The sequence below is a fragment of the Periplaneta americana genome, chromosome 8 (genome assembly GCF_040183065.1).
Source record: "Periplaneta americana isolate PAMFEO1 chromosome 8, P.americana_PAMFEO1_priV1, whole genome shotgun sequence".
Taxonomy (NCBI): domain Eukaryota; kingdom Metazoa; phylum Arthropoda; class Insecta; order Blattodea; family Blattidae; genus Periplaneta; species Periplaneta americana.
Window position 1 is genome coordinate 1687726 of NC_091124.1, and position 24774 is coordinate 1712499.

The window sequence follows — 24774 nt, forward strand, 5'->3', positions numbered from 1 at the left end:
TGAGACAATACAGAAGATAAGAGATGAAATTAAAGATAGTTCAATTTGGGTTTCCATTGATGAGACTCCCGACAAAGAAGGTAGACTTGTTGGTAATGTAGTTATCGGTTTGTTAAGTGAACAATATTCTGAACGAATTCTTTTACATTGTGATGTTCTAGAAAAGTGCAATAACAAAACTATAGTTAAACTGTTCAACGAAGCTATGGGTATCCTGTGGCCAAAGGGTATTATGTACGATAATGTGTTATTCTTTATTAGCGATGCTGCCCCTTATATGGTCAAAGCTGGACAAGCATTATCTGTTGTATATCCTAAATTGACTCATTTTACTTGTGTGGCGCATGCATTTCATAGTGTGGCAGAAGTGGTCAGAGACAATTTCCCTAAAGTAGATTTGTTGATTTCATCAGTGAAAAAAGTATTTCTCAAAGCTCCCAGTAGAGTTAACGTGTTGAAAGAAATGTACCCTGAAATTCCATTGCCACCAAAGCCAATTTTAACTAGATGGGGTACATGGCTAGAAGCAGTTGAATATTATGCCGAACATATAGACTCTATTAACAATGATCTCCTTGCATTGGACTCTGAAGATGCAGTCTCAATTGATACTGCGAAAACAGTTACCTGTGACATAAGTGTGAAGAATGACTTAGCTCACATTCAGCATACATTTTCATGCATCATAAAAACGCTCAAAAGTCTCCAAAATAGGCACCTTTCACTATCTGAAAGTTTTGAAATTATAAATAGTACTGTGGAACAACTGAATCGTGGTAGAGGTAAAGTTGCAGATGCAGTAAGAGCTAAGGTGGACACTGTACTTTCAAAAAACCCTGGATATGAAGAACTACAAAAGGTTGTTGCTGTGATGAGTGGTGAATCAACAGTGAAGATTAACTTGGACTTATCCCCAGCAGACATTGTGAAATTGAATTATGTACCAGTTACTTCTTGTGACGTCGAACGCTCTTTTAGTCAGTATAAATCTATCCTCAGAGACAATAGAAGAAGATTCACTTTTCAGCACTTGAAAGAAATGTTTGTAACCTATTGTTATGGTAACAGACAATAAAAATTGTGTTTTGTTGAAACTACATTGGAAGATAAGGTACGTCCATTATATTTTTTGTTTAGTTTGATTAAAATGTACCAATATTTAACGTACATAGTCATTTTTTTATAATTTTAAGTCCATATTTAATTCCATATTTTGGTAAAAATCCATATTTAATTCCATATTTTGGTAAAAATAACTACATATATATTTACATATTTCATATATTTTTAGTCCATATAAATCCGTTCCCTGGTTATTAATAAATGTGAAAAGAGAGAGTTGATGTTTTATATGGAGTGTTTTCTTTGTACCACCTTACCAAAGAGACAGTCGACCCTATCATAGCTTTCGACGGTAGGGTAATACTTAATTGTTTAAGTATTGTTTACTTATCATTTTTACCAACTATTCAAACTAGACAGAGGCCGACCGTTACAGTACGTAAGGTACTCTTTTATAGAGTAGGTACAGGTTATTTCAACATGAGTTACTAGTACGAAGGACGAAACTGGTAATTGGAATTACGTACAATAGTCTATAGTGCGATAATATACACAAACGAACTGAAGCCTGCATCGAAATGAATGGCCACCATTTTCAAAAATGTGTTTAAATATCCATATTATGATTACTTTTCAATTTAACTTCATTCTCTATATTGTACGCTAATGTGCTGTAGACAGTATAATATACACTGCATAATGAATGAGCTTACGTTCGAATGGATAGCTCAGTTCGTGAGTAAAAACACTCATTGTTAATACTGTACTGTATTTTGATTAAACAAAAACTTAATGAAAATTATCAAACTCAAAATCGCGATATTTCCTAGTTTACGTAAATGGATGAACTACTTTTCTTCCCTCCTATACCTAGTAAAGTGATTTGTCTGTATTTTACGCCAGTATCATCGAACTCCAGTCGTGGAAGGGGTAAGTTAATCCGAAGGTATAGCCAGGCTAATATTAGAAATGTTAGTAAAAATAAAATGATGTCCCTGTAGTTTACGAAACAGTAATGCAGCAGCGCCGCATGTCGGTATTTGTTCGAATCAGTACTAACAGCCAGGTAACTACGGGCCGAGGCACAGTTACCAGTTGAAGCACAGATAACTGTAAAGATTACGATAACTGCTGTTTCGGAAACTCGTTTTAAACATATAAGCACCATGGATGAATATATAATAGGATGCGAAACTTACTGAGTTTCCCGTAACACATACTAGAGGCGGTGTTGTAGAAATTGACCTTGCTGCCACCTGTTGGGGGGAGGGGCGTTATTACATCTAGCAGCGCACCAAGTGACGAAAATGTTAAACTGTGCTGAAAGTATTCCCTCCCACCCTCATTGATATTCAAAACTGACTCAGTTTTAAATAAAAGATCTTCTACTGAAAATTCTTACAGGAGCCAACAGGAAGATAAAAGAGACGATATATTTTACACTACCCAATTAAAATATAACCAGACAGAGACAAAAAATAAAGAAAAAGGTTAGATAATTGGGATTGTATTCTTTAGGTATTTATTGTACAGCGCAATGGAAAAGTCTGCAAGAACTACTTAGATAGTTCAATTTATTATATTACTATTACTTTACAATACATTCAACAACACTATTTTTACAACGTCCATAAACATCACTGTTTAACATACACTGCTTATACACACGTAGTATCACTTTATGTTCACTTATTAGCAGGTTTCAGCCCGCCAGCTCGGCTTCTCTACTCTCCCGTACAGCAATATCTCGAACGGATAAATAGAGAACTCTGGGTAATGTACCCAAGATGTAGTTCTAATGTTCACCACCTACGACGCTGGGTGCTGATCACTTTATTTCAGACCCCCAATGCCAGATGGTGCTGACCGCAGTTTCGCATCCTATTATATATTTATCCATGTAAGCATGTTAAATCATAGATAACTCTGTTTGTACAGGTAACTGTCTTTCTAGAAATCGGGCATCAGTGTGTCTTAATAAACTATCTGCTAGCTCTCTTGCCGAGATGCAGGCCTACAAGGAACAGTGTTCAGTCCATAGCTACTCACCCAGCACGCCCAGCCTGAAGTTGATGGTAACCACCACGACGTGTCCGTAGCTGGCCAGCACGCTGCCGTCGTACGGATTCCCAGAGTTCCACTCGTACGACTCGCCGTGCACGTACACGATCACGGGGAGCGGCTCCGAGCCCGCACCTGCAACACCAGCAACAGTGAATTGTGAGAACTTACTGCAAATGAATGGGGAACTTTGGTTAGGGGGTGAGGTTCCTGCTGGCTCTCAAGTTTCGAGGTACACTGTAGATCAGTCGACTGCATCATCTATGCTAATAATAAATCTGTAGCCGAAATTTTACTGGTAATTTTCGATTTTCCAAAAATAGTTGGTCCTAACATATATAATTAACCACCCAGAAACCGAAAATCGCTTTTTTGAAATTTTTGTTTGTATGTATGTCTGTCTGTCTGTATGGTTGTTACCTTTTCACGCGGTAATGGCTGAACGGATTTAGATGAAAATTGGAATATAAATTAAGTTCGTTGTAACTTAGATTTTAGGCTATATGAAATTCAAAATACATTATTTAAAAGGGGGGTTATAAGGGGGCCTGAATTAAATAAATCGAAATATCTCGATTATTATTGATTGTTATGAAAAATGTTACATAACAAACGTTTCTTTAAAAATAATTTGCGATAAGTTTTATTCCTTGAAACATTTTGATAGGACTGATATTTAATGAGATAAATGAGTTTTAAAATTAAAATAACTGCCATCTAAGGCCGTTTAATGAATTAAAAAACAAATGACTTCGTCTATAAGGGGCCTTGGACAGCAACAATCAAAAGCTATGAAAGATAGCCTACAGAGAATGTTTCTGTGTTTGTATGAAGTAATATCGGAAGCTAAATTAACCGATTTGTATAATTAATTATTATTTCACCATTGGAAAGTGTAGTTTCTCTAGATGGACATAATGCTATAATGTTATTACAGTAACTTCTGATATAATATAATATAATATAATATAATATAATATAATATAATATAATATAATATAATATAATATAATATAATATAATATAATATAATATAATATAATATAATATAATATAATATAATATAATATAATATAATATAATATAATATAATTTAAGTTATTTGAAGGGTGCAGAACCATTGTGGGCCAAGCGCCATTTACTGAATACGTAGAAAATAGGAGTTAAAATTAAGTTATTACCATAATTCAATGGAAACATATAACAAGTAAAATAAAATATACACATTAAATCTAAATGATGTCAATCGTCATTAAACTATGGTTGCATGTAATAAAAATTAAGAAACAGGTTAAAGGAATTGTCATTGCACCAAATGAGTGTCTCTGGATCAAAATGATCGCATTTTAATTATTTGGATGCAATTTAAATTAAGTAACATATTAAACGATTTATCCTTCTATCAAACACGAATGTTCCCTGGATCAAATGTCCTATTTTAATTATGTAATTACTTTATATTTATTTCTAACGGGTGCAGCGGAGCGCACGGGTACGGCTAGTGAAGAATAAAGACATCGTGAGAAAATTGCCTATTATTGTATCCATGAAAGTTTTTAGTATACTAACTTAAACTGCATTTTGTAAATTCCTTCATAAATTTTATTGTCGTGTTCTCTAAATACTCGTTCTCTACAACAGTAAATTGATCTGCCGTATCATCACTGTTTCTCGAAAACTACATGGTATTGGGTGTTTACGAAAAAAAATCGTTATCAAAATGTATACATAGTAAATAGTAACCTCTGTACCAAAATGAAACAGGTAATAGATCATAAAGACAGATTTGAAAAATCTAAATAAGCTTTTTCTCTATCATTCACCATTTTTGAGGAAATCGTTATGTATTTATGAAGCATTTGACAACATCACGGATACTGCAATAACTCTAGCAAGCATGGGTTGCACTCCTTACCTTCCCCTCCCCTTCTCCTGTACTCAGAGACGCGCGACAGTGCGCTGCGTTGCAAGATTTATTTTATCAATTTTCGTAATTATTGAATTCAATTTCAAAGCTAAACAGTTTAATTTGTAAAAAAAAGATTTAAGACATTAACTATTCAGCTTATTTTTACCTTTCTACTCGTATAGCAATCAGTAATATTTCTCTGGCCATTACCGCAATACAGCGCTGCAAACATTGAGCAAAGACTCAAAGGTGCTTCATCGAAGGAAAAATGTAGTTCCTAATAAAAGTTTTGTTATATTTAACATGAAGAATCAATTCTTAAATTTTGGTGTATCAGTTCCTTGTGTGTGTATGTGTTTACATTTTCCGGGACAAACCGAAATTAGGGGGTAATCGAGGTCGACTTTTAATTTTCAAATTAGAAGACTATGTCATCTTTTCGCGGTCTCTCCTTCCCTTTAAAGATGATCTTAAGAGAAAATTTCCTGCAATCGCCAGTTATATGGTGATTATTGTTATTACTATTATTAAATTTATTATTAGCAACTATCTGCAGTAACTTGTAAAGATAAACACACGGTCGTAGTACTCGCTCCTTTTGTCTGTCTGCAGGATTAGTCCAGCAGTGACCGTCCCCATCGTATTCGCACCATCAAGCGTTGTTCAATGCCTAGCAGACTTTTAAATCCCAGGGACTCTAAAAAGTTAAATTAATTTCGAAATCCCTTTAGAAGATATAATACTGGCGGACTTGCCTGCCCCTTTGAAGTACCCGCAATGCACGTAATGAAGAGGATTACTGTCGCGCATGCGTGCACCACTCCTTAATTACCGAACTGCGATACAGTTCTTTGTACATCTTCACGCACAGCGAGGCCTGGCTGATGGGTGCTGCAAAGAGCGTGCTATCGACGGCACTTAGGTACCAGTACTTCGAGAATAACGACAGATTTCAATAATAATAGCCTAATAATAATAATAATAATAATAATAATAATAATAATAATAATAATAATAATAGTAATAATAATAGTTTAAGATGAGCAGGGCATGTAGTACGTATGGGCGAATCCAGAAATGCATATAGAGTGTTAGTTGGGAGGCCGGAGGGAAAAAGATCTTTGGGAAGGCCGAGACGTAGATGGGAGGATAATATTAAAATGGATTTGAGGGAGGTGGGATATGATGATACTAGAGACTGAATTATCTTGCACAGGATGGGGACCGATGGCAGGCTTATGTGAGGGCGGCAATGAACCTCCGGGTTCCTTAAAAGCCATTTGTAATAATAATAATAATAATAATAATAATAATAATAATAATAATAGTAATAATAATAGTTTAAGATGAGCAGGGCATGTAGTACGTATGGGCGAATCCAGAAATGCATATAGAGTGTTAGTTGGGAGGCCGGAGGGAAAAAGATCTTTGGGGAGGCCGAGACGTAGATGGGAGGATAATATTAAAATGGATTTGAGGGAGGTGGGATATGATGATACTAGAGACTGAATTATCTTGCACAGGATGAGGACCGATGGCGGGCTTATGTGAGGGCGGCAATGAACCTCCGGGTTCCTTAAAAGCCATTTGTAATAATAATAATAATAATAATAATAATAATAATAATAATAATAATAATAATAATAATAATTTTACTTCGTTATTTAACGACGGGAACTGCACGCATTGTATTCTTCGCCTAACATAATTAGGAACATTAAATCCAGACGTTTGAGATGGGCAGGGCATGTAGCACGTATGTGTGATTTCAGAAATGCATATAGAGTGTTAATTGGGAGGCCGGAGGGAAAAAGACTTTTTGGGGAGGCTGAGACGTAGATGGGAGGATAATATTAAAATGGATTTGAGGGAGGTGGGATATGATGGTAGAGACTGGATTAATCTTGCACAGGATAGGGACCGATGGCGGGCTTATGTGAGGGCGGCAATGAACCTCCGGGTTCACTACACTCAACTTGTAATAAGTAATATTTATCGACGTTGTATCAACTACGAGGTTATTTAGCGTCGATGGAATTGGTTATGGCGAGATAATATTTAACGAGATGAGGCCGAGGAATCGCCATAGTTTACCTGACATTTGTCTTACAGGTGAGGAAAACCTCGGAAAAAACCGAACCAGATAATCAGTCCATGCGGGAATCGAACCCGGCCCGAGCTCAACTCCAGATCGGCAGACAAGCGCCTTAGCCGACTGAGCTACACCGGTGGATAATAATAATAATAATAATAATAATAATAATAATAATAATAATAATAATAGATCCTCTGATTATGGTTCTGTCTTACATGTAGCCTACATCAATTACTGTATCAGGAAGTACATCTCACTTGACGATATGTGTCAGAGGAAGAACAATTGTTTGTATGCATCTGAAGTCTGACTAGTGTAATATGTAGCTAGTCAGCGATGTATGCGATGGAGGAGGAAAGGAACTGGCCAACCTACCCAATTATCTCCTGGCTTAGTTACCTCATAAGTGATGCCTTGGTATCATTTGTGAGGTTCAGACCTATCTTTGGACAGTTGACTAAACAACAACAACAATAACAACAATAGCTCCCAAGGACAAACAATTCAGTTGCTAAGGAAGAGAGGAAAATTCATTTCAGTGTCATGAGTTTCAATTTCAGCGTGCGTTCGGGTAAGAAGAAGTTTATCAAGGTAGGCAACTCCTGGCGTCTTTGCGATTATATTGCTCGCATTCGAAGCAGTGCACAGGTTATCATTACAAGAGGACATATATTTTCAATACTTTACAAGTTGTATACATACATACATACATATATACATAGGCTGACTGTCCTTTTGTTTTATACAACCCTCAATTTTAAATCAGGCCCTTGAAACTGCGATGAATGTTTCTGAGAGATATCAATACAAGGTCAAGTGTGAAACTTCAGTCAGCCAACTTCGCTTTTCTTACTGATGAAAATAGATACCTGTGTATTCTAATGAGTGACGAGTAAAACTATCATATTTGTTTTAAAATGGTAATGATGGAAGCCCCGTGATAGATTAGACTGAACTAATCAAGTATAATGATAATGATAATAATAATAATAACAATAACAATAATAATAACAATAATAATAGTAATAATAATAATAATAATAATAATAATAATTTATTGCCAGAACAAGACTTCTTTTTTATATATAAAACACTCCTGCACCTCCATAAAGAGTAGTAGTAGGGTTTAAAAAGCGCTCATCAGCTACTATAGCTATTTGCGCCCTTATCTAAAATTCTTCATAAAAGAAAGACGCAAATAATACAATAATCCGAATGCTAAAAGAACTAAAAAGCGTTGTCACGTACAGAAAGAGTAAGTTACGTACCCGTGTTCAGGTGGCATTCCACATAATGTTAAGACATTTTATTAAATAACAGAGTAAAAAGTAAAAAGAAGAAATAAGAAGAAAAACGAAAAACACAGATAAAACAATAATTGAAATTCAAATTTTCTCTATTAACAGCAATTTTTTAATAGATTTTGTGAAATAAGGAACATCAGCAAATTGTATGTTTGGGAATTTATCTATTATCATGTTATAAAGCCTTGGACCGAAGTTGCTACCGTGACTATATGCTACAGTTGTGGTACTGTCTTCGTGCGACGAGTTTAGCGCTGGACCTGAGGTGTTCTTGCCATCGGTGCGGGGGGTTGCAGGTAGATTCTTTTGTTGCTACAGCCAAGCCGAGCCGAGCGGAGTGGGAAGTATTAATCGTCCAAAAATATGCAGTCTTCAGTCTTCTCCCTGATGTTAATATTATATGAATTACTCATTAAATATTTCACCGTTACAAGTCATTTTTAAGGAAACATGCTGTGGAAAATTTTTGGTTTTATTCTATTGGAATTTTAGAATATGTGTGATTGGTATCGTGAAAAACAGATTCCTATAATGTCATGCGAAAATCATTTGTTGGTGATATCTTACAATACAAATCAAGTAGTTTTACTTCTCAAGTGAGTTCAGCAGTACAGTATATTTAAATTGATTACTTTACAAATTTAATTCAATTCTACTAATCACTAAATTTTATAGTATGATTCTTCTTCTCATTTAAATTATTGCAATAACATTATGATTTTTCTTTTTATTTATTTTACTGTATTTGTATTTCTGGTGGTGTGATGCCCTTAACTTCACAAAAATAAATAATAAGTATTAAATAAATGAATAATAAATAAATAAATAAATAAATAAATAAATAAATAAATAAATAAATAAATAAATAAATAAATAAATAAATAAATAAATAAATAAATAAATAAATAAGTAAAATGTTCTACAATACTTTCCTTCTCTGAACACGTAAGTACGAATGGTTGTATCTCTATCTCGCCAAAAATACGTTAGAAAACTAATAGGCATACTGCTCTCTTAAATTAACGAATGTTTTCAGTATGATTGTACTTCGTTCCAGACTGCCGCTGTCACTGTCCCCTCCCACTACAGTACCGCGCTAGACTAGTCGGAACCGCATTCATTTCAGCAATAAACTCCTCAGAGGATGACAGTATATTTGAGGGGCCCGATATCAAAATGGGCTATGTCACCCAAAGTAAATTTTAAGAAAAATGCAAAAATTTCCTACATCTCATACAAGAAAGATACAAATGCGGGAATAGCTCTAATTGATGAAGACGTCAGTAGTAAACATGCCTGCCATGTTTATTCAAATCATAATGTCCAAATATTCGTTTTGTAAGAAAATTTAAATTTTGATATCCCATTTTGATGCATTCATTTTGAAACTCATTACTCTAATTTTACATTACTTGTTCTAATTATGCTTTTGAACATGATTTCGTTAAAATAAAGATTTCGAAATACTTTTATTTTATTTTTAATAGCACTATTCCCAAAACAGTCACAAGAAACTTAAAAAACTGGAAGTGTTTTACTATAATTAGAGTAATTGCATGGTTTTACGAAAATTATAAGAAAATCACTCTTCAAACATGTTCACAGGAATCTTTAACACGGAAAATATCCGAGCGTTTCGCATGGGACTCGCATTCGGGGGATCCGTGGTTTGATTCCCAGACCAACTAACCTCAATGTTGCATAGGCAAATGCCGGGTTGGAATTTTCATTGCAATGTTCCATTTTCTCTTCCCTTCCCGTGCAGAAAAAAAATTTAGATTTTCATATCAAATCATTCATCTTTCTCATCTCATTCAATAGCCAACCGTTATTTGGTTCCCACCTTTACGCCATATTTTTTATTTTTATTTTAATAGGTTATTTTACGACGCTTTATCAACATCTTAGGCTATTTAGCGTCTGAATGAGATGAAGGTGATAATGCCGGTGAAATGAGTCCGGGGTCCAACACCGAAAGTTACCCAGCATTTGCTCATATTGGGCTGAGGAAAAACCCCGGAAAAACTTCAGCCAGGTAATTTGCCCCGTGCGGAAATCGAACCCGGGCCACCTGGTTTCGCGGCTAGACGCGCTAACCGTTACTCCACAGGTGTAGACATTCCGCTATATCTCTGTCAGGATTCATTCCTTAAGAGCACTTCCAAGGGCACTCCGACACCTTGGAAGGGCCGTTGGAATGGATCCTATGCTGCTTGGTCACCTTTTCGGTGTGAGGATAGGAGGCCTCCATTGAGTGAGCAGATGAGGGATGACATGCGGCCGGTTGGCTGGTACACCCTCATCCTCATTCATCCCATAAATTCGGGGTGCACAATAGGTCTTAGTATGACCGATGTGCAAAGGGTCGTCCTAACCGCCCGTAGCCACCGTGACCTAACCTAACCTAACCTAACCTAACCTAACCTAAGAAGGGAAAAGCATGTGCAAAGGCCATTAACGTCCTGTTCTCCATCTTGTTCGTTTGTTGGCACATTCCTGGCCATACGAATTTGCAGGTTTATCTGCGAATGGTCTTCTCCTTCCCAGAACAATCCAAAATGTTTCTACATCCATGATGTATCGATGTATTGATAACCTACAGAAAAATTTCCCTCGTTTGCAGAGTCCATATGATAAATATTGTTTGCTCTAAAAGCGTAAACATGCTTGTCCTTTAAATAAGATGAAGAAAAAAGATATTCAAATTCTGAGATCTTAAATAGAATGGAGCTGGTCGGTTTCATCATGTCTTTTGTAAATTTCTTTCACTTACGGATTGGACATTCTTCATTTCCAACCTTGATTGCAGTTGCATGTTTCCCAGTGATAATGATATTTTTTTGGCAGCACAATTACCTCTTATTTTTTATTTGATTTTCCATTTTTCCGAATATATTGTTGCAAGGTAAAAAAAACTGTGTTCAAGAAGAGGGAGTAGAATCCCGTCGTATATCAGGGATGATGGAGCTTCATTGTAGAACCATCAATAGATCATCGATATTATAGTAGTATTTTTGTGACTCTCATCCATTTGAGACCAAAAGAATTTTCTCAAATCCATTCATATCATTACATATCAGTTTATTCCTTCAGAATTTCCTTTAGAAGTCTCATTTTCTAGCATGTGTAAGAAAATGCACTATGTCTCTATATTTTGTCTTATTTCTGCTCAACTACTGTTTCATTGTACATGTAATATTGCTTGGCTTAATATGTTGCTTGGTTAGAAGACGTGGAAATGCCAAATTCTGCTGACAATCATAGATCAAAGTGAGAAGGTCTGGAGACATCTCATTCTTGATTTCATAAAAACTTTTCACTCTTAGCAGATGCATACGTTGAGCAGTCATGGCCTGTAATCTACTGTCTGACGTAGTATTACCGTAATTCATAAATTAACGCCTATTACATTAGTTTAAATAAATATTTTTCATAGCAATACAGTTCTTGCCTTATAAATTAGAACAGAATTGTAGAGGTATAATTAATGTGTAACTAAGGTCTAAACCATGTTAGTTTTCTGAAAAATCTAGCGGAAAAACTTAAACCACACAAGCTTTGGCAAACATAGACCATTCTGTTTCATGTGCTCTAGAAATATAACGTAAAGATATGAAATATAGCCCATTTTGATCTGTTCAAATAACGGCTGACATATCCCATTTTGATTAATTCATTAATAATAACATATCCCATTTTGATACATGTACTAATTTTCTCCATGCATTTTACATGTCTAAAATAAACCATTTTGAAACTGCACTTTCACAGTGAAAAAGTCTTCAACCCAAACTTGCCAATGACGTCAATAACTCATTTTCTGAAAAAAAGTCACATAGCCCATTTTGATCTCGGGCGCCTCATTTAGGAACTGTCAAGCATATGTTGTCTGATCTTTTGTTTTTATATTGCTGTGAATATAAATTAAATATATTTCGGTTTTTATGTACGAAATGCAGTAATACATTGCTATAAATTTGATGGAAGTCAAATACTTTAAATTCTTAATACAGTAGCTCTGAAGGATAATCAAGAAGTTTATTAAGGTACATTTTTATTATTCTTTTCTGTAGCAGAGTTATTGTCATGAGGGAGGTACCATAAGCACTACCTCATGCTATAATACGTATTGTGAATTTTATTTCCACTCAACAATAGGATTTTATTCTTCCAACAATAATTCCTTTCTACAATTCACCTTAAACGCTCTCGTCAACAATAGAATTTTCACTCAACACAGGATTCGTTATAGCACTCCACTGACGGCAATGACAATTTACTTGGACTATTACGAACAACAATGAACTGTTAATCTTAACTAATATTTACAAAGCACTATTTACAAATCAGAACTATCAGTTCTCAGTTCACAGTTCTTCTAGCTCAGTCACTCGAGTTCACATTATCTCGAACCACAGACCTTCAGAGACAGTTCACTGTACTCGAACTCAGGTCCCTCCAACTGCGGTCCCCTGCGCTCGAACTCAGGTCCCTCCAACTGCGGTCCACTGCACTCGAACTCAGGCCTTCGGATGCTGGCACAGTTGCGGACGCACACTCGAGCCGAACTCCGGTACACAAGACTGGCTTGCTTGCTCTGGCTTTCTCACTGTCTGGCTGACTAATCAACTGAAAAACTGCTCGAGTTCGCTGGCGTTTCTTCTTTTATAGCGAAATCATAGTTGCGAGAAATTTCTACAGGTGTGTAGAGAATTATCTGGATATCTTCACTTCGACGGACTTCTCGAAGAGTCGGGAGGGTCCGTCCCCCCTTTACTCCGTACGCAGCAGTTGCGCGCGCACTCTCTCTCCACTCTCTCGCCGCGTAGGCCCTTTCCCCTTTCCCCGCCGCGCGCCGCCCCTCAGTGCTCCGTGAAGCCCGCGCGATCTGCTTTCTTGCGGGACGCTGGTCGTGAGTTCGAATCTCACGTCGCTGTCACAATTGTAATATAGCTTGTACCAGAGTGCTGCATTGGAGTTAAATCGCTCGCTTGAACTCGGTCGAGTGTCGTACCCTCGAGTGAGGTAAGATCGGTCGTGATACGCTCGTAATAAATAGAAGCACAGTACAAGGTCATCTCACCGACATGTCTTATCTTGTATGGAAGGCGACAGATAAGATACACATATGTAAAAATAAGGCTTTATTTTCTGCGTTTATGACAAACGTCTAATGGAATAGTCAATGGAACGTACCACCAAAACAGGAACATGAAGTTATAAATAAAATAGTATGAAAAACTTCGATATATAGTTATTATTGCTAATTAATAATTATTCAATATTTGATTTACCACATATATAATATGATAGGTCCATACATAGTGTTCCGCCTATATACTGGGACAATGTAGAAACGTTTTACAAAATATTATTGATATAGCAGTAGATTAATAACAATATTAGTACAGAGATAACGTCACAGAAAATATAATAAAACGAATAATCATGCTGCACAGCTGTTACAGACGCAAAGATTGATACACTAATTATTAGAGATTATTATTATTATTATTATTATTATTATTATTAGTAGTAGTAGTAGTAGTAGTAGTAGTAGTAGTAGTAGTAGTAGTAGTAGTAGTAGTAGTCGTAGAAAACTTGATACAGTTCTTGCATTATCGTGATTGTGTTCTCCGTTTATAATAATTACATTTACATCCAATAACATCTATCAGATGTGCAAAAACAAAATAACTCCTGTGTGAAAAAAAAAAAAAAAAAGACATTTAGCTACAACATTTATATTACATTTTAAAGCAAGTTTTGTAGTTGTACTATGGAGAGGTTAGTTAAAAACTGCAAAGTTATGAAATGATAAACATCTATGATGTTAATACACAGTTCATCACTGTAACAAGAACGAATGTCTAACGCTCGGCTTATACCGTTCGAGGATTTATCGCTCGTGATAATTTTACCCATCATGCATGTGCGCTACCTATCGGATTATGCTATGAACTACTTGGCGCTCGAGCGAAAACGTCCGATGCAGACATACTAATGCGAGGTAAATCGGCCGTAATGTATGGACAGTCAAGTAATTTCGTGCGATGACAAAATAGTGAATAATTTTTCTGAATCTATATAAGATATTATGTTTCCTTATTTATAAGTATTTAATGTGTTAACTTTATAGCCATTTTATAACACATGCTTAAACTAGTGGCCCCTTTCTGCAATGCATTTAAGACGTCTCTCCTGCACATTACACCTGGCAAACCGCAAGTGTCCACCCTAATGGAATTGCAAATGGCGCAGTCCACAGTCCACGGCCCCTGTGCATACAATTAGTCTTTCAAATTACCTCACTCCACAAGTCCACGCATTCTTCATTCCTGGACATTGTCCAGTCTTTCAACTCAATGAATCTTACTCCAACCAACAAGGAAATTTATACGAAATGTGAAATAGTGCAAAGAGCATAGAATCAGTGACAAAGTTATAATGTGAAATATTCCACAGTTCCACATTGAAACACTTTCATGTGAGACACTATTACATTAGCAGCGCATCTCCTACAGCTGACAAGCAAATATTCTTATGGAGTCAACACCTGTGGAGTAACGGTCAGCGCGTCTGGCCGCGAAACCAGGTGGCCCGGATTCGATTCCCGGTCGGGGCAAGTTACCTGGTTGAGGTTTTTTCCGGGGTTTTTCCTCAACCCAATATGAGCAAATGCTGGGTAACTTTCGGTGCTGGACCCCGGACTCATTTCACCGGCATTATCACCTTCATCTCATTCAGACGCTAAATAACCTAAGATGTTGATAAAGCGTCGTAAAATAACCTACTAAAATAAAATAAATTCTTATGAAGGGGGGGGGGGAGGCAAATAAAAAAGTTATTTTTTTCTCCCACCATGTTAATAATGTCAAAACAAGTGCTTATACAAATTTTGGCAACTCGAGAGCAATTAAGAGGGTCGTGAAAATAAGTCTCCCTGGGGCCGTTTACAGAAAGAAAACACAATTTCATTCGAAAAATTTATTGAACCAGATACAACAAATGTCGACCTATTTTTCAACATATCCCCCACCGGAATTGAGACATTTGTCATACCGTGGGATCAACCTTTGTGTCCCTGGGTCGTAGAAGTCTGCCGCCTGGGATCGAAAGCAGTGTGTGACAGCCGTCTGCACTTCTCTGTCGACCCCATAGTTTGATTGTATTATACACTCTTAAATTACGTTCATAATAACAAAAAAGTGGATTTACTTAATTTTTCAGAATTACTTCACCATAGTGTTCCCTTAACAACAACTTTGGCCTACCAATCAATTTATCCGCAAATTATTAACCTGGAATACAATCTTAGTAAAAACTTAATAACTTTTTATTCAAAGTCAAATACAATGATGCACTACATCAAGATTTATCGGTCGATTTCTTTGTAATTTTTATATTATCAATAAACTGGCAGATGAGACTGTAGAGGTGGTAAAAGGTATCCCCGTAACATGTCATTAAGGCACTTGAGGGGCATGGAGGTAGAGCCCCATGTTTTTCATGATCTCGGCACTAGAATGAGGTGGTGTGGTCGGCACCACTCTCCGACCGCCTTTTACCCCCGGGAAAGACCCGGTACTCAATTTTATAGGAAGCTGAGTGAACCTCGAGGCCGTTCTGGAAGTTTAGCAACGAGAAAAATCCCACTTGGGATCGAATCCTGGACCTTCCAGTCCGTTGCCAGCTGTTCTACCAACTGAGCTACTCGGCCGCCCTTGTAGAGGTAGTATCAACATAAAAAACGTTGTGGTAAGAGTTTGGAGATAGGTACATGAAACGAAGAACAGATTTTCGTATAATATTCTACATTCCTACCAAGAATCGAACCTGATTCCACAGCTCTGTTATGGAAGACTTATCAATGCATTACATACAGGGACATCATTTTATTTTTACTTGCGTTTTTATTGTACCTGCATTTCTGAATGTACTTCACTCTCACCCCTTCACTAATGTCCTTGCTCCCGTCAGACACACAAACTTACGGCCGCTGTTGCATTCGAAGTCTTCAAGCAGTGAAGTAAACACTGCAGTGTATAGTGTGTTTCATAAATATGATTGCGTTTTCTATAGAAGAAAGAACCTATATTATTAATATCTTACTAAAAATTATATTCAAGAAACGATAAATTCAATTTCAGAGAATATGCTTCAAAATGTTTTTAATAATATGCGTACTGAATTGAAGCCTGCATTGTAATGAACGGCAACCATTTTCAGCAACTTGTTTAAAAATTCAGATTAGCTTATTTTGAATTGAGGCGGCTAGAAGCAAAGGAATGCTAGTGACATTTGTAATAACATGAGTTAAGTGCATCCAGTGTAAGCAAAAGTATCTAAAATTTTAGTGGCAAAGAGATATTTTAATCGCATCACACATTAAAATTTAAATAAAAATTTCACCGATTTTACGAAAGCTTAAATATTTAAACCCCATTTTCTCAAAAGTAACTTAAGTGCACTTACAGTCCTTTACTTATGACCCCCTCAATTTAAATGCACTCTCTATATTGTACGTTAACACCAATAATTAATATGCTAAATAAAGTAGACATTACATAACGAACATAGCCGCCTGAAAAGTTGAGTTTTTGAAAAAAAAAAAAATGTTACTACTCTACTGTATTTTGATAAATTCGTAAACGTGATGATCAAACTGAAAATCGTAATATCGTTTTTCCCTAAAACATAAATGGATACACTACTTTTCTCTCCTCCTATACCTAGTAAAATGATTTGTTTACATATTGCACTAGTAACATCAAACTCCTGTAATGGAAGGGGGGTAAGAGTGTTTCCGAGTATAGCCAGGTTAATGTTAAAAATGTTGGTAAAAATAAAGTGATGTCCCTGTACAAGAAATCTTGCACGTGTGTAATATTTAGGTGCACAGCCCCGGCTCTTGTAATTCGTTCGCGGAGCACGTGTTCCGGACAGCTCAAAGCAGGCCGCTCCCCAGCGAAGGAGAGAAAATGATTAGACAGCCCCTGTATTGGCAGACGTTTCTTTCGTCAGTCGAGCGAACAATCGTTTAACACTGCTTGCTGCAGCAGCACGTGCCTGCAGGGCACGAGAAAGAATCTATACATGCTAAATGAGTTCAGACCGTCTTCAAAGGCAGACAGCGACGATATTCTTAACTTTTAGCACAGCCTTTATTACTAGACAGCAAGGGGGTTACTTTAAGAACGTACATGAACAATAAAAACATGTAGCATAACGACTATTCTAGAAATGAGAACAGAAGCAACAATAAATAGAAGGAGCATAACGACTACTGTAAATATGGTGTACAGAAATATAAATACAGAAGTAGCACGACTATTGTAGAACTGTGCACAAAACAACAATAAACAAGTAGCATAATACTATTGTAAAAATATATACAGAAACAATAATAAACAGAAGTAGAATAACGATTGTTTTAGAAATGAGAACGAAAACAGAAGTAGCATAAGCATTATTGTAAAAATGTGCACAGAAATAATAAACAGAAGTAACATAACAACTATTGTAAAAATTGTATACAGAAACAATAATAAACAGAAGTAGCATAGCGATTATTTTAGAAATGAGTACGAAAACAATAAACAGAAGTAGCATAAGCATTATTGTAAAAATGTGCACAGAAATAATAAACAGAAGTAACATAACAACTATTGTAAAAATTGTATACAGAAACAATAATAAACAGAAGTAGCATAGCGATTATTTTAGAAATGAGTACGAAAACAATAAACAGAAGTAACATAAGCATTATTGTAAAAATGTGCACAGAAATAATAAACAGAAGTAACATAACAACTATTGTAAAAATTGTATACAGAAACAATAATAAACAGAAGTAGCATAGCGATTATTTTAGAAATGAGTACGAAAACAATAAACAGAAGTAACATAAGCATTATTGTAAAAATGTTCAGAGAAATATAAATAAACCGAAGTAGCACGACTACTGCAAAACTGTGCACAGAAACAACAATAAAGAAAAGTAGCATAACAACCATTGTAAAAAGTGTGTACAGGAACAATAATAAACAGAAGTAGCATAGCAATTGTTGTATAAATGACAACGAAAACAATAAATAGAAGTAACATAAGCATTATTATAAAAATATGCAACAGAAGTATAAATAAACCGAAGTAGCACGAGTATTGCAAAACTGTGCACAAAACAACAATAAACAAGTAGCATAATACTATTGTAAAAACTGTATACAGAAACAATAATAAACAGAAGTAGCATAGCGATTGTTTTAGAAATGAAAACGGAAACAGAAGTAGCATAAGCATTATTGTAAAAATGTGCACAGAAATAATAAACAGAAGCAGCATTGAGACTATTGCAAAAACGGTGTATAGAAACAATAATAAACAGAAGTAACATATAACAACTATTGTAAAAATTGTATATAGAAACAATAATACGCAGAAATAATATAGCGATTGTTTTAGAAATGAGAACGGAAACAACAGTAAACAGAAGTAGCATAACCATTATTGTAAAAATGTGCAAAGAAAAAAAAACAATAAAGAAAAGTAGCATAACGACTATTGTAAAAATTGTCTACAGATACAATAAAGAAACAACAATAAACAGAAGTAGCATAACGACTATTGTAAAAATTGTCTATAGATACAATAAAGAAACAACAATAAACAGAAGTAGCATAAAGACTATTGTAAAAAATTGTCTACAGATACAATAAAGAAACAACAATAAACAGAAGTAGCATAAAGACTATTGTAAAAAATTGTCTACAGATTAATAAAGAAACAACAATAAACAGAAGTAGCATAACGACTATTGTAAAAAATTGTCTACAGATTAATAAAGAAACAACAATAAACAGAAGTAGCATAACGACTATTGTAAAAAATTGTCTACAGATTAATAAAGAAACAACAATAAACAGAAGTAGCATAAAGACTATTGTAAAAAATTGTCTACAGATACAATAAAGAAACAACAATAAACAGAAGTAGCATAAAGACTATTGTAAAAAATTGTCTACAGATTAATAAAGAAACAACAATAAACAGAAGTAGCATAACGACTATTGTAAAAAATTGTCTACAGATTAATAAAGAAACAACAATAAACAGAAGTAGCATAAAGACTATTGTAAAAAATTGTCTACAGATTAATAAAGAAACAACAATAAACAGAAGTAGCATAACGACTGCTGTAAAACTTGTGTACAGAAACAACAATGAACATAACGAGTGAGAAGAAAATGATAATGCCAGCGAAACGAGCCCACGATCCAGCGCCGAGAGTTACCTAGCATTTGATCTTAATGGGTTATGGGAAAACCTGAAAATCCTGAACTAGGTAACTTGTCCCAAACAGTATTTGATCCAAGGTCGTTCGTTTCACGGTTAGACACGCTAACAATTATTGTAAGAATGTGCACAGAAACAATAAAGAGAGCAACATTATCATTATGTGAAGGAACAACAATAAACAGGAGCAAAATAACGATTAATGCAGGGCGATCCATAGAAACCTTTACCATTTTAATGAGTTATAATTTTTCTTTGGGAGTCAGTATAAAGTTTTGATTGAATATTATAGTTAGCTTATTTGGAACATTGCGCACGCAGAATTCTACTTTAAATACCTGTTGCATTTTAACCAGGGAAATTGTCATCCAGTAAGTTGTCAGTACAATAACTCGCTGTGGAAGTGAGTACTGCATGTTTGCGATATTACGGCGAACTAATCACTACATAGTTCTGTAATAATATTCAATATCAATATAAACAATGGACGACAATCGTGCCAGGGCTGCCAATATAAATTCTCCCAGAACTACAGAGATCGTCATATTAAATTAAAATGTTATACTAACTCCGAAAGAGAATTATAACTTATTATAATGGTAAATATTTATTTGGATCACCCTGTATTAATATAAAATGTTTTAATAAGAACAATAAACATAAGAGTTATAATGATTAGCGTAAAAAAGTGCACACGCTTCGTTTATAAATCGGTTTTCTACATTACGTATTTTACATGTAAATTACACGTAAAATACGTATAGGTAATTTACTCGCCCAAACCTGATCACCGGTATTGTAAAATGTAACAGAAAATTGACCGGATGTCAAAGTGACGTAGTACGTTCTGCAATTATGTGCACAAAATATCAATAAACAAAATAGATATTTGCATAATATATACCAATTACAATTTACAGATTTCTGATAATCTTAAGATATTTCCGAGGCATTTATAGGGCTTATCTGAGAGGAGAAAGCACGTATTCACTAGTGTTCGTTACCCTGAAAGACGAGGAAGATAATTTTGTCAGGAGTTCGAGTCTGTGGTAGGAGAGAAACTGACGGTTCCGTCTGTAGTTCTGATTCCGGCCTCTTTAACTGCAGTTCGATCCCCAGACCGGAGGGAGACGCCTCCGCCCAGCCAGCTGCTCTGGAATCTTCTCCCGATTATTAATTCGATTGCCTGGCTCGTGTTCGTGGATCAATCAGCTGGAGTGCCTGCTTGCACACAGCGTAAACAGGGATGAAGAGTTGCGTCGCGTCCCTGGAGAGCGCTTACCATCCGTCCCGGCGTCACCTTTCTAATGAGGATTACCATATCTCCTGGCGATACATGGCGCTGCAGTTTCAAAGGATAGCGACTCAAACGCAACACTTAGCACTGTGACTATGCGTTTAGGGAGTCTACCTACCAACCTATCTAAAATACCTCTCTTCCCATGCCTCCTTCTTTTATCGGTCCTGTATTGCAACTGCCTTTCGCTCCTCTTCATTCTCCTCATTCCTCTTCTCCTCCTTCCTCTTCTTCTCCTTCTTATTCTTCTTCGTCTTCTCCTCCTTCCTCTTCTCCTCCTTCCTCCTTCCTCTTCTCCTCCTCCTTCCTCTTCTCCTCCTTCCTCTTCTTCTCCTCCTTCCTCCTCTTCTCCTCCTCCTTCCTCCTCTTCTCCTCCTCCTTCCTCTTCTCCTCCTTCCTCTTCTCCTTCTTCCTCTTCTCCTTCTTCCTCTTCTCCTGCTTCCTCTTCTTCTTCTTCCTCTTCTCCTCCTTCCTCTTCTCCTCCTTCCTCTTCTCCTCCTTCCTCTTCTCCTCCTTCCTCCTTCCTCTCCTCCTCCTCCTTCCTCTTCTCCTCCTTCTTCCTCTTCTCCTCCTCCTTCCTCTTCTCCTCCTTCTTCCTCTTCTCCTTCTTCCTCTTCTCCTGCTTCCTCTTCTTCTCCTTATTCTTCTTATTCCTCTTCTCTTTCCTCTTCTCCTTCCTCTTCTCCTCCTCCTTCCTCTTCTCCTCCTTCTTCCTCTTCTCCTTCCTCTTCTCCTCCTTCCTCCTTCCTCCTTCCTCCTCTTCTCCTCCTCCTTCCTCCTCTTCTCCTCCTCCTTCCTCTTCTCCTCCTTCTTCCTCTTCTCCTTCCTCTTCTCCTCCTTCCTCTTCTCCTCCTTCTTCCTCTTCTCCTTCTTCCTCCTATTCTCCTCCTCCTTCCTCTTCTCCTCCTTCTTCCTCTTCTTCCTCCTCTTCTTCTTCTTATTCTTCTTCTTCTCTAAGATGGGAGGTACACCTTTCGCTAGTATAATTTTACTATATTTCAATAGGCTATTTTTCCCTCAGAATCAATAGGCCCTTTGGATGTAAAAATGATATGTTTAAAGGGAAAATTAAGATTTTTAAAATTTCCACAATTTTCATCAAAAATTTGTGAAATTTAAGGGGTTAGGTACAGCTTACAGCAGTAAAATTTTGGAAATATTCAACATTTTTTCCTCCATTACTGTATCTTCTACAATAATGAAAATTCGTATGTGTAAAAGCACTCTCCTTCTGCTATAATATATATATATATATATATATATATATATATATATATATATATATATCTATATATATATATATATATATTTACGATTTAAAAAGATTATTTATATACATTTTTTTTTAAATTCACAAAGGTGGCAGTTCACTGTGCAGTGATGAAGCGTTTCCCTCATAACTCATAAAGTTGTTAAGCTTTTCACGTTCTCTCTCTTTTATTCTATTGCTGAAACTCATATTTACAATATCATGCTCTTCCACCTACATTCCTTAATAAATAATATATATTTTTTTATTTTGTGTTACAAGAAAATACTGATATTTTACCATTTTTAAAAATGAATTTATTTTTTATCAGACAATTTATCAAAGGTAGAAGAGAAGTGATTTTGCATCATATTGTAGATATGACATGCACAAATACACACAAAATTTCATCACAGAATGTTGGATAGTTTTTGAGTTCACTGCACAGTGAGCTGCCATAATTTTTAATTTCGAAAAAAAAAAAAAAAAAGTAAATAATCTTTTTAAATCGTAAAAATATTTTTTTCATACAGCAGGACAGTGTTTTACACATACTAATTTTCATTATTGTACAAAGTACAGTAATGGAGGAAAAAAATGTTGAATATTTCCTACATTTTGTTGCTGTAAGCTGTACCTAACCCCTTGAACTACATAAACAGGCCTACGATACTATCATCTGTACAAAATTTGGTGCCATTAGGGCTAAAAGTTTTGAAATTGTATATTTTATATTGACGTCACTAAAAAGACTCCTTGCGTCAAAGTTTTCAAAATTTTTAGTACATATTTCCTCATAAGCTTAAAAATAGTCATGGTAATATAAATTAATTAGCTTTTTGGGCTCAGTCTAAATAGAGAGTCACAATAAATTTTTAAATGTCATTACAGCGTATTTTAAACTCAGTGCAATATGATGAATATGCTCAGAAGGAACTTAATATTAATATTTCATAACAAATGCTAATTAAATTTTATTGATATTCATTTAATCACTCGGGAGGAAATTAAACACAGAATAAATATGGAAAATGCCTGTTATTACTCGGTTGAGAAGCTTTTATCATCCAGTCTGCTGTCAAAAAATCTGAAAGTTAGAATTTATAAAACAGTTATATTACCGGTTGTTCTTTGTGGTTGTGAAACTTGGACTCTTACTTTGAGAGAGGAACAGAGATTAAGGGTGTTTGAGAATAAGGTTCTTAGGAAAATATTTGGGGCTAAGAGGGATGAAGTTACAGGAGAATGGAGAAAGTTACACAACGCAGAACTGCATGCATTGTATTCTTCATCTGACATAATTAGGAACATTAAATCCAGACGTTTGAGATGGGCAGGGCATGTAGCACGTATGGGTGAATCCAGAAATGCATACAGAGTGTTAGTTGGGAGGCCGGAGGGAAAAAGACCTTTGGGGAGGGAAAAAGAACTTTGGGAAGGCCGAGACGTAGATGGGAAGATAATATTAAAATGGATTTGAGGGAGGTGGGATATGATGGTAGAGACTGGATTAATCTTGCTCAGGATAGGGACCAATGGCGGGCTTATGTGGGGGCGGCAATGAACCTCTGGGTTCCTTAAAAGCCAGTAAGTAAGTAAATAATTAAGTAAGTAAATAAGTAAGTATATATATTTAATTGATCTCTATGAGAAGATTCAGACCAGTATAACAACAACTATTGTGAAAGGAGCTCTTATATCCAATAAACTGCTTAAAATTTTAAAGTCCAGAAAACAGCATTAAAAACATTGTCCTCAATCATTCACGCACCGAATGTTTGGCCATATTTTTATTATACGGTTAAATGATTTAAGACAATCATAAAAACAAAAAAAAAGTGGATTTTCTTAATTTTTGAGCATTATTTCAACATAGTGTCCCCAGCGAATAGGGATTATAAAGAATGGACACTGAGCGAATTTTCCAGTGTTTTCTTTCTCTGTGCGCCAGCGGCTAGTTCCACTTTCAAGCGCTAGAGGTTAGTGTAATCGAGCATACGCTAAGATAATAATTGAGAACAGAATTAAGGCACAGGATCCAAACATCCTACCTTATTGCATAATCCAGTAACGCTTTGCTTCAAATAAATTCAAGTTAACGGCTTTTCCTTATTTCTCAGTGACAAACTAGTTGTAATAATAATATTTTATATTTCAGATATAATAAATTATATTATAAAATAATACAATGCATGATAAAATTAAGTATCCAATTCGTTTAATATTTGTATATAATATAATATAGGTATATGGTTTTACTTCTCGTAAGAGTTTTGTTTTTCCATTTTCAGCGCTATCAAATCATTACATATTTTAATTGTTGTAGGGGTCAACGTCTGAACTCTCATTATAAAGGAACTCTAGAGTCTAGACATTACAGTTAATGAAGGATTTATTATTTTATGGATCGAATTTATTTTATTTGAGTACATAATGTACCTAGATGTATTAATTGTATGTGTTATATTTCCGCTGTGTCGACTGCTAGCTGGAGTGATGTCA

General features: G+C 35.6%; 1 protein-coding gene across 1 annotated transcript in view; it reads right to left on the reverse strand.

Annotated features, from left to right (window-relative positions):
* Nucleotides 1-24774, reverse strand: part of LOC138704372 (neuroligin-4, Y-linked-like) — a 1066533-nt gene that overhangs the window by 135735 nt on the left and 906024 nt on the right. The window contains exon 4 of the mRNA XM_069832203.1: nt 3112-3258. Coding sequence (XP_069688304.1) covers nt 3112-3258 — 147 coding nt within the window. The remainder of the gene's footprint in view (nt 1-3111; nt 3259-24774) is intronic.